The sequence below is a fragment of the Nelusetta ayraudi genome, unplaced genomic scaffold (assembly GCF_046127955.1).
Source record: "Nelusetta ayraudi isolate G7.1 ecotype Tasmania unplaced genomic scaffold, CSIRO-AGI_Nayr_v1 ptg000004l, whole genome shotgun sequence".
Taxonomy (NCBI): Eukaryota; Metazoa; Chordata; class Actinopteri; order Tetraodontiformes; family Monacanthidae; genus Nelusetta; species Nelusetta ayraudi.
In genome coordinates, this window is record NW_027466054.1 from 6,273,845 (window position 1) to 6,285,215 (window position 11,371).

General features: G+C 45.1%; 1 protein-coding gene across 1 annotated transcript in view; it reads left to right on the forward strand.

The window, feature by feature from the left end:
- LOC142897896 (multiple PDZ domain protein-like) overlaps positions 1-10,993 on the forward strand; it is a 43,938-nt gene extending 32,945 nt beyond the window's left edge. The window contains exons 28-44 of the mRNA XM_076040523.1: positions 1,510-1,718; positions 2,616-2,719; positions 2,818-2,926; positions 3,011-3,103; positions 3,590-3,664; positions 3,756-4,085; positions 4,212-4,295; positions 4,714-4,907; positions 5,680-5,827; positions 5,928-5,999; positions 6,186-6,309; positions 6,417-6,460; positions 6,755-6,877; positions 7,917-8,021; positions 8,401-8,495; positions 9,521-9,644; positions 10,263-10,993. Coding sequence (XP_075896638.1) covers positions 1,510-1,718; positions 2,616-2,719; positions 2,818-2,926; positions 3,011-3,103; positions 3,590-3,664; positions 3,756-4,085; positions 4,212-4,295; positions 4,714-4,907; positions 5,680-5,827; positions 5,928-5,999; positions 6,186-6,309; positions 6,417-6,460; positions 6,755-6,877; positions 7,917-8,021; positions 8,401-8,495; positions 9,521-9,644; positions 10,263-10,409 — 2,180 coding nt within the window. The 3' untranslated portion in view covers positions 10,410-10,993. The remainder of the gene's footprint in view (positions 1-1,509; positions 1,719-2,615; positions 2,720-2,817; positions 2,927-3,010; positions 3,104-3,589; positions 3,665-3,755; positions 4,086-4,211; positions 4,296-4,713; positions 4,908-5,679; positions 5,828-5,927; positions 6,000-6,185; positions 6,310-6,416; positions 6,461-6,754; positions 6,878-7,916; positions 8,022-8,400; positions 8,496-9,520; positions 9,645-10,262) is intronic.
- Positions 10,994-11,371: the final 378 nt, after the last annotated feature.

Below are 11,371 nucleotides of genomic sequence, written 5' to 3' on the forward strand. Positions count from 1 at the left end.
GTATTGCTGCGTCCCTTCCTTGTTTTAAACCGTATACAAACAAAGTGCATCTAAATACTTTCCATGCAGCCACGCTGTGTCAGCTGGCAAAGGAAAGATGTGAATTTTTAAAAATCAGCCCATGTTTGTGCGTCCGTCTCTTTTTTTTGTCACTACTTCTCCTGCACTGCCGGGCACTGGAGCCTTTGCCAGCTGCCTTGGGACGAAGTTATGGTTACACCCTGGGCAGGTCGCCCTGGACCGCAACCATCCACACTCACATTCACACCTACAGACACTTTCGAGGTGCCAATTAGAGTTGGCAATCAGCCTAATGTGAATGACAGGAGGAAGCCGGAGTACCTGGCAGGAACCCACAGAGACACAAGGAGAACACGCAACCTCCCTCCTACCCACCCACACACACACACGCACACGCACACTCACACACATGCACAGCAGAGGAGCAGAGCTGGAATCGAACTCGCGTCCTCGTGCCGCGCTGCCGCACAGCCCACATTTGCGACACGTTTACTTCAACCTGGGAGAAATGCACCGTGGGTAATCAAACGTGGCGTCATGTAGCGAGCGCGTGATTGCACATTTGGTTGTAATCTGCAGGAAGTTTATGCCGAAATGTGTTTGCTCGAGTCTTTGAAGCAATCAAAGCTTGTGTTTACATGCAGGGATAAATCCTCGAGGTCAGCCGAATGTGCACCGTGTATTTATTTGATTTTCAAAAGACTCTCAGAGCCTGGGCAAAAAAAGAGAGAAGGTTTTTAAAAAAGTTTCTCTGTTTACATTCATGCTTGCTAGCCAGCAGCCTTTTCCTCCTGCTCCTCCTCCTCCTCCCCCTCCTGCTCCTCCTCCTCTGCTTTTCATGTGGCGCTGTCACTGCTGTTGACGTGTTGTCAGCCCAGGAATGTCGAACATGCCTGCGTGTCCTTGGAAAACAGAAAATAGATCCCTGCCGTTCATTAAACGCGGGCCCGTGGTGCTGAGCATGTATTTATATATGAGGGATGTCTGCCTGAGCGTCTGCTCATATGCACATATCAAAATTTTGACAACGTGTTTGTTTGTTTGCCTGCCTTACACACTCATATATGTGCAAATAATTATATTGCCAGCCACTCAGAAACCCACGTCTGCACGCTCACGCACGCCCCGGCTATTTTAAGGGAGACGCTGCGAGCGAGCGCGTGCACGCGCTCGCACAAACAGACCCACTCTCTTGGCGCAGGCACCCATACAGCGAGCCATATACAGCCCCGCTGTATGTGTGTGCATTATGCAGAAACACACACATCTCTCACTTCTCCCCCGGCGTGACTGACATCCTCCCTCCTTCCAGACAAATTGCCGCAGAGACACACACACACACACGCAAACACACACACACTCGAGCGCAAGCTCCTCAAGGGTTTAATGCCTCCTCTCCACACGGGCTGTCAGTCATTTCATTCCACGCTTTCTTGTCCACCACATCTTCCACGTAACGGCCCCTCTGTTTGTTAACTTCCTCCCCAGAAAAGATGCTGCAGCGCTACGGAAGCCTGACTGGGAAGCTGCACATGATTGAGCTGGAGAAGGTTCCCGCCGCCCACGGCCTGGGGATCAGCCTCGCGGGGAACCAGGAGGCCTCCAGGGCCCGGATGAGTGTGTATGTGGCCAGCGTGGACCCTCAAGGACCCGCCGATTTGGATGGGAGGATACAGGTTGGGGACGAGCTGCTGGAGGTGAAGAGTGAGGATGTGGATGCTCGCGGTTTGAGAGAGAGGGGGGCTTTGATAAGGATCTCAGGCCTAATGAGTGGCAGGGCAGGGAATGAGGAGCAGTGGGTTGTGCGTACAGTGGTAATGTAATGTAAGGTAAATGTATTGGTCTTGCGCCATTCATACAAGTCAATGTAGCACAAAGTGATTTACACAGAGGAGAGCAAGAATAAATAAAACAAACCAACAGTTATCATCGTCATCACCACCATCAGTGAATGCAAACAACATTCATCATCATGAAGGCGCACATAAAAGTTGATATAACAAAAGTTAGTTACACAGTCACATTAGAGGGATGGTTCCCTTTTGCCTCAACAGGCACAACAGTCCAATGCAGCAGTAAAAAAGTAATTTGTTGCAGATTACACATATGAGTAGTAGGTATATCGTTGTGATGTTGCATAATTACTGTACGTTATTCTTACATGGCGTGGTGAATGTGCATGTCAGAACAGGTCCATGAGAGTTGTTGGATTTTATATATGATGAGTTATGAGGGTGGGACACCTGCGCCTCTCCCCTCCATTCTGTTCACTGAGCTCATTCAAGGGAATGTACCCACTCATATGGGAATTATGGCAACAGGCGTTTTTGCCAAAACGTTGAACTACCCCTTTAAGAATGAGCCGGCGAAGAATGCCAAGTAGATTTACTTGACAAATTACCATTCAAAGGATGTCCTGAAATGGATCGTGTAGCGACTATGATGAAAAGTGGGGCGGGGCAGGTGGAGGGTTTTGTTCGAAGTGGATGACAGAGGTTGGCAGATGATTGCAAAGACGGATGGCACGAAGGAGAGGCGGGGGAGGGGGAGAGAAATCGATGGGGAGACTGAACACGACGTGATTTCTCTTTCAGATCAACGGGCAGATCCTGTACGGCAGGAGTCACCAAAATGCCTCCACCATCATCAATAACGCGCCGTCCAAAGTCAAGATTGTTCTCATCAGGCAGGACGTCCAGTCTTCACATTCTCGTCCTAAAAAAAAAAAGGTCACATCTGCGGCACTGATGGTTACGTAGATTGTGACAGTCTTTTTTTTTTTTAATCTTCCATCAGAAATAAAGCAGCTCGGGGTCAAAAGGCCCAGGGGTCCAGAACAGAGTGTGACCGATCACAACCTGATTCTGCATGTTCCACCGACGTCCAGCACGTCATCCTGCCTCAGGTTTTTGCTGATATTCTGCAAGGGTTTTTTTTTGTTTCTGCTCTTGTATGGAGCATTTTGCCGACTTTTCATCTCCTCTTTCAGGATCATGTAGGTCTTGGCCTCTGTCTGACTGAAGACGAGTACAAGGAAGAGCTGGTCGTCCGGTCCCTGGTCCAGGACGGCACGGCCAAAAAGGTGTGACATCATCAGGGGCAACACCTTGATGAATCCTGCGTAGCCTGCGCCTCTGTCCTATTTCTAGTTTTTAGTCTTATTTTTTGGTGTTTCTTTGTTTATCGACTGTCGAATGTTTGATATTTGTAAAATTCTGCCACTTTCTCTTCACTTCTTGACTCCATCAGCTGCGTAAAATGAAACTATTTTAAAATATCTTAATAGTTTAACTGCAACATTTGATAAAAAAAAAAAAAAAGAACTACTGCATCCTTCATTAAATCCTCTTGGTACATAATAGTATTTTAACCACGTCAGCTTTGTGGTCCTGCCAGCCGTGTCGTCACATGCTTGCAAGTCTTTCATGTGGGGCCCAAAGGCAATTCAGATATTTGTCCGCAGGCTGTGTTTGTGTTTTAATCCCGGTTCCTCTCCGGAGACACTTTTCATGCATTTTGCTTATCTTCCATTTTTTATTCATGATGGCCTGTGTGCGTGTGCATGCAGGACGGCAGGATAAAGGTTGGAGACAGAGTGGTGGCTGTGGCTGATGAACCTGTGGCCGGCCTCTCAGCGGACAAGGTAGAAAACACAGGCGGGTCCGCTGGGCGCGCTGCACCACACTCCAAGGTCAGACTGATTCAATGATTTATGAGTCCTCTTTCTCACCCAGGTGTCCAGTTTGATTCTCAAACATCGGGTCACTGTCAAGCTCTCCATCAGCCGCCCCGAGAACCTCCCCCCCATCCCACTTCACTCCCTCCCCCTGCCGCCTCCACCGCCTCTTCCATATACCCGCCCTCCTCCCTCCGCCGAGCCTTCCTCTCCTCCGCCCGTCTCCTCCTCTTCCTCCTCCTCCTCCTCCTGCCGTCCCGCGGGGAGGTCCGATGCCTCGGAGGCCCAGAGCTGCCCTGTGGTGGCTGGCAGAGAGTCCACGATAGAGATATGCAAAGGAAATGTGGGCCTGGGAATCAGCATTGTAGGAGGATGCGACACTCTGCTGGTGAGAGCAGCCGATGTTTCATTTTACACGAGTGGCTGAGGCCAAAGTTCCAAGAAATCACATCTGACATTCATCACGAGAAGAGGCACGATTTCATCTTGCGGTGTTTTATTATTCATCCACCAGGGGGCGGTAATAATCCATGAAATAAATGATGGAGGAGCAGCCCAAAGAGATGGAAGGCTGCAAGCTGGAGATCAGATATTGGAGGTACTAACGTACAGCATCAGTCGTAGGGATTCATAAGGCTTATCCAGTGATGCTTTTAAATATACATTGTGTTGCACTGCATTTTCTTCTAAATGTTTTAAAAAAGGGAAACATGTTTTTGCACATTTTTGTGCACATGCTGTGAACGCTGTGCTTTGTAATTTTAACCACGGCTTTTGCGCTTATTCCTTAGCAGCCCAGACCATTTCATATAATTTCTGACACTAATGTAAGTGTAATATTACTGTTTGACTGCTTAAAAAAATAGGTCAACACACAGCAAAAGAACACAAAAGGAGAATACTAGGCAGAACTGCAAGACGTGTTGACAAGTTTAGCACTTGATGCATGCCGATTGATGCCTTTCTCTTTGACGTAAATGGGATTTTAAACGCACTCGCTCATCTGTTCCGCAAAGGTGAACGGCATCGACCTGCGGCAGGCGACCCACGACGAGGCCATTGGCGTTCTGCGTCTGGCCACCCAGCGCGTCTGCCTGTGTGTCTTCAGGCACCAGGAGGCCTACAGGGAGGAGGACCTGTGGGACGTCTTCAGCGTGGAGCTGAGGGCCCGACCTGGAGAGGGCCTCGGCTTCGCCACCATCGGGAAATGGTACGCTGAGGATGTGGATGTGATAGTGCAGATTGAAACACACAAAAAAGAAGAGGGTGCAAAATGGACAAAACCAATAAGTAAAGCAAAATGACATGGATCTGATCTGTTCCTGTGAAGCAACAACCACTTGTTGGTCTCCACTGAAGCTTGTTTTGGTTCCAACATCACAGAAGAAATCATCCACTGAAAAAAATGCACCTTAAATGGACGGGTGTAAACTTTTTCAGTCACATGGCGGATGCATAGAACTTGTCTAAAGTTTTGGAAAATCTGTTGCCCATATTTATTTTCACTGCCTCAATGTGAAAATTGTATCAAAACAAGAGTGCTCTTTGTTAGTTTCTCTGTTGATGGTCCCAATCAGAGAGAAGAGTTTTTTATTTTATTGCTTCTGTATGGTAATGAAATGTCTTAGCGTTACAGCAGCCTTCCAAAATAAAACCCAACTCTCCACTATGAAAGAGAAAATGGGCTCAAACTGTCAGGCCATTACCAAGGAAAGTCTTCTGCAAAGAAATTATTTTTGGGATAGTGACGCAATTAAAAACCACTACATCTTCCAGCAATCAGCGTAAAAAAGGTTGCACAAACATGCCGCACGGGACGTGGGAGACTCTTTTATTCCAAATAGTTTAGAGATTTTCACGCAGCTTCCTGTATTTAAGTGGTCAAGTGTGACATTATGCAAAACAGCAGGCTCGCCCATCACTCAATTTATTCCGCGAGCGTGCAGCTGACATCGCTGGTGACCCCTGTTTTCTTCCTACAGTAATGACACGGGCATCTTTGTGTCAGATATCATCAGAGGAGGCGTAGCAGATTCGGATGGCAGCTTGTTGCTAGGCGACCAGATCTTGTCAATCAACGGAGAGGACGTTCGCGCAGCGTCCCAGGAACACGCGCACAAACTTCTTCAGGTCTGACACTTTATTTCACACCTATACATGATTTTTTCTTTTTTAAAGTCACTCCAGTGGGTTTCACAATCTTATTTCGTGTGCGTTCCGTTACTATTAGAGTTGCAGTGGAGTCGTCCGCCTGGAGGTGGCTCGTTTCAAAGCTGGGCTTCAGTGCCCACAACGTAGCCAGGTAAACCTCCCCCTTTATCTGAGATATATATATATATACATGTATGTATATGTATCCTCAAAAATGTTAAACCTTTTTTTCTTACAGAACAGTACTTTTTGATGTCGCTTCATTTTTAATCTTTTGTGTATATTTACCTTGATGTTGCCGTCACGCCATTTTAATGAGGCTACTTTGTGAACCTAGGAATACTTTAAGTTCTGTTTTATCCAGAGCGAAGACTCCGACTGCTCCACACTGACCCCCTTGAGTGGATGCGATTCGTTCTTTTGCCACCAGAGGGAGACAGATGCCAAAGCTGCGAGTCCCAGTGAGTTGCCTCATGAGATAGATAGATAGATAGATAGATAGATAGATAGATAGATACCTCTCCCCACTCTCTGTTGCTTATGTGAGATTTGCATCTTCTCCTTACAGATTGTGAAGACGACTCTGGAATGCAAAAAGTATTGATACAAAAGGTAAGGCACCTAGAATTGACTCAATTTTGATACATACGGTTTAAAACTTGGAAAAGGTCTCAGCATGTGACGCTATTGATTCACTGCAGTTTTTTCCCCAACTTGAAATACTGAACTCCCAAAAGCTGCTCCCCAGGCTGAAACCCGGGCTTACGTAACATTAGGTGCTCGTCTGCCGTGCAGTTCTCTGGCATTGTCTAGCGTCGCTCCAATGTGTGTGTGTGTGTGTGTGTGTGTGTGTGTGCGCGCGCGCGCGGGCTCTGTGCACACGCATTTTTTCTTAAATCACCACAGGGTCCTGGCGACTCTCTGGGCATCAGTTTAGCAGGAGGAGTGGGCGGTCCCCATGACAACGCACCTCTTTTTATTGCTGCCATGGATACCAATGGACTGGCTGCCAAAACGCAGCAATTACAGGTGGGGAAATGTCATGTGAAGTGTGTGTGTGTGCGTGTGCGTGTGCGTGTTCGTGTGCGCGTGCGCGTGCGCGTGCGCGTGCGCGTGCGTGTGTGTGTGTGTGCCTAAATCACATTGCTGGGACAATTCTGCTATATATATAGTCAGGCCGCTCAACTCTTGTCTAAGTTCAAAAAGTCAGTCCCCTGAGTGGTGGAAAGTGCAGTGTCGAGGTTGTCATCACTCGTCTGCACGGTTATTTGCATTTTTGCAGAAGAATATGAAGAGCAGCTATGCTACTTGGCTTCTTTTTTCCAGATTTTTTTTTCAAATTCCCCAAGGTGAGACAATCTTAGAGTAGTTCCCTTTCTTTTTGACTGCTTCGCAAACTTTGTTTATCTTTTTCAGTCACAATCCTTAAGAACAAAAAAACTCATTTACATTCAAGGCTTGTTTTAGCTTGATGAGAACCCAGATGACTTCTGGGGCACCGCACCGGGCAAGTTGTCTACACGCTGTTGCCATGCTGACATCCGTTTGAACTTGTCGCAGGATTTAGAATTTTTTTTTACATTTATTTAACCACTCATTATGCATTGGCACGCTGTTGTGTTTTTTTTTCTGAACACAAGGTAGGGGTAGACAAAGTGAATGCAAACAAGGGGAAACAGAAAAGCATGGCATTTTTCAGAAGTGGAGGCCTGCATGGAAAATGTCACCACACACGGAAGTAAGTAGTGGCAAGGTGGTAGTCGCCGCACAGCAGGAAGGCTGCCACGTCAGTACCCATGCCTGGCCTTTGGATGTGGAATTTGCATGTTCTGCCTGTGTCTGTGTGGGTTCTCTACAGGTACTCCAGCTTCCTCCCTCAGTCCAAAGACGTGCAAATTAGGCTGATTGGCAACTCTAAATTGGTCGTAGGTGTGAGTGTGAGGGTTAGGGTTTTGAACTGACAACTTTTCCAGTGTGTAACCCACAGCTGACCTTGAGTAGAGGAGAGGCGCTGATAGAAGATGGATGGATGGATGCAGAAGTAAGAGTTTGTGTGTGTGTCAGTCAGACAGGAGACAGGATCCTCAGCATCAATGACGTGTCCCTGGAGGGGATGACTCACACCCAGGCTGGAGTCCTGCTGAAGAACATCACAGGAAGCGTCAGCCTGCAGGTAGGGGGAAGGAAAATGGCACTGAAGCTGCCGTGGCTCTTCGGCCTGCGACTGACTCAGCCGTAGTACCGTCAGCGGATTCTAAATTCAGTGTTGCCACAAACAGGCAGCGAAGCACTTTGGCCAGCCGCCTTCCGCTCACTGCTGCTTTAACGAGGCAGCAGTTATTGCTCTTCGTTAGTTGTCGTAAACAAGAACAGCGGGTAAAAAGAAGATGAAACAGCTTTTTGGAACTGAATACAACTCTTGTAAATTTTTAGACACACATGCTTTTATGAGCCTTGACAAATTAGTTGCTTATTATTTCAACAAAGCCTTCCCTCTTCTCAGCACACAACCTTTCAAAAAAATATATGTATTTGTGTGTGTCTGTGTGCAGGTAGCACCGGGGTCCAGCGTGTCCGCCACAAAAGATCTGAGTGCACCGTCAACAGGCCAGCCGAGCAGCCTGCCCATCTCACACGACACCATCCGGTGAGAATATTCACATATCCATCTCCTGCAGGTTGACCGCTGCCAAGCAACATGGACAGAAAGATTAAAGATGGGAAAAAAAAAAATGCTACAGTCATGGAAATATTCAACAGTCTCAACTATCGTCATTAAAATTATTTTTATGGTCTAAAAGGTGCGATTACATCAGACAGACAGGAAAGGAACGTATTCTTGTATTTTCTCTTGATATGAGACTCTAGAGGCATTATCTTGGTGAAGCATCCAGTTATGACCTCAAAAGAAGAGAGCATGTGGGTTAATGGAGATGACTGATCTAAAAGAAATGCACGACTCTATTACTATTATGCACTATTATGTTACAAATGCATGGGGTGTCCAGAAACTTTTTTCCCCTGATATACCACTGCAGTTGAGGATGCAGGATTACTGGCATTTTGGCAAAGATGTACTTGTACTGACAATAAGAGCTGAAAACATGTGAAAAATTTGTCAAATTAATTGCGAAAATCAATTCTGCTCTGCTCTGCTCTGCCTTTCAAACAAATTCTTCCAGCCCGTGCCAGATTGGAGCCCACTGTTGCCGCTCTTCTCTGCACCCGTCACAGCGAGCCGTGCTTGTCCTGCTCTGTCCACCCGCACAATTTGATCAATTGATTATTTATTTTTTATTTTTTTTGCACAATCATGTGTTGTGTTGAACATTTCTGGTGATGACAGATATTTTACTTCATGGGCCAACTGCAACAAAACAGAAGGCCTCTGGGATTGGCCACACCATATTAGAACTCTCTCTCTCTCTCATTTTCCAAAGTACCTTGACATTTTTTTCTACTTGATGCTTGATTGCTCTTCTTGTTATTTCACATTGCCTTATACCAACTTTTGCTCTCTATTTCCACTCGTACACGTTCAGTTGTATTTTTTTTTTTAGCAAAAAGTAATTTCTGTTTTGGGATGAATAAAAGTGCTCTGACTCTGATTCTCTCGCACAAAACTTGCCATCTAACCAAGGATCACGTTGTTTTGCACCTCTCGCCCAACAGCACTCGGAAGTACAAAACCGTCACTCTGGAGAGAGGCTCGTCGGGCCTGGGGTTCAGCATCGTGGGAGGTTTCGGCAGCCCTCAGGGAGATCTGCCCATCTACATCAAAACCATCTTCAACAAGGTGAGACAACTTCCTCCGGCGAAGCTGCGGGGTGTTCAGAAGTCTGATGGGAGTGCCGCGCAGCGTGATCTCAAACTATCAGAGCCAGAAAAAGATGAGCTAGCTGTCAAATGTTGTTTTTTTTGTTTTGCTTTTTTAACAGCTCATGAGGCAATAATGTTTTTGCAATTACGATGCACAAGCTACAGCGCGCCAGTAGATATTTATACCTAGAGATACCTACGATACTGATACCAGTATTGGTTATTAGCACAAAGAAGTACACAAGTTGAATAGTCCACTTGTACTCATGAAATACATACCGATACCACAACACTGATAACAGCATGTTCTACTAGAAACACATGTTGAGGAATGTTGTTCAAATTAAAGAACATTTGTGGAAAAAAATAAATCAAAGTAATTCTATAATGTGTAACGGCCTTATTAAGTCCTTGGTCTCTGAAATGCACAAGTACTCGTACTCTACTTGTTCTGTAAAAAAATTAAAAAAATGGTGTCGGTTCATCCCTTTACAAATCTGTCACGTTGCTTCACGAATCACGGCACCGTTCACGTGGTGGTTTGCACTCATCGCTGCGTCTCTTGTTCTCTCTAATCTGGTTTTGCTCCGTGCAGGGGGCGGCCGTGGAGGACGGCAGGCTGAAACGTGGAGATCAGATCATCGCCGTCAACGGTCACTGTCTGGAGGGCGCCACTCACGCCGAGGCCGTGGACATCCTGAAGAGGACCAAGGGGACTGTAGTTCTGACTGTGCTCTCCTGAAGCCGGCGCCACCCGCAGGAGGTGTTTTGGGACTGCTATGAAGTAGCTACAGTATGTGCACCATGTGTTTAGAATGTGTCTTATAGTTTAAGGAAGCTACCTCTGACTGTGAACTCAGCTTTTGTTTTTGTTCCTTGTTTTTTTTGTAACCAATGTGTTAATTATAAGTGACTTTTCATACTGAAGCGTTGTAGTAAGTCCTCCGATATTAGCAGAATGAAAATTGAAGGACCCAGTCAAGATTTCAATGTTTTTCAACACTGATACACAAATCTAGTTCCCCTGAATTGAGCTTGTCCAGCCTTAGTTTTGTTTGGTTAGCGCCACTTTTTAGAACATGTGTATGGTACCGAAAAACATTCTGTAGGTGAGTGTTTGTTCCACACTCTGTTCCACACTGCTGTTTTTCCAGGACGCTGTCAACGGAAAGCTAAATATGCAGATTTCCATAAATTTATAGAGGTATTTATTTCATTTAGGGGATTACAATTTGTGCAAGACTGCTTCACTTGAGACCAGGAGGACATTCAAATGTCAGTAGGTTTATGATGTGGTACTTAAAAGGGGTTTGGGGGAAAAAAATAAATAAATAAATAATAATAATAATAATAATAATAATAATATATATATATATATATATATATATATATATATACATACATATATATATATATATATATATATATATATATATATATATATATATATATATATATATATATATATACATATATATACATATATACATATATATATATATATATATATATATAAATATATATATATATATATATATAAAAGGGTCTATCTTTGACAGATTTTAAGATTACATAAATTCTTGTTAAAAAATGTAATCTTACCTTGTGTTAAAAAAAAAAGAACAACAGTCCACTAGGTAATGCTTGGAACCCCTAGTTTTTGGAATGATATTGTATCCTTGGAGTCTCCTACCTCTATTAAAT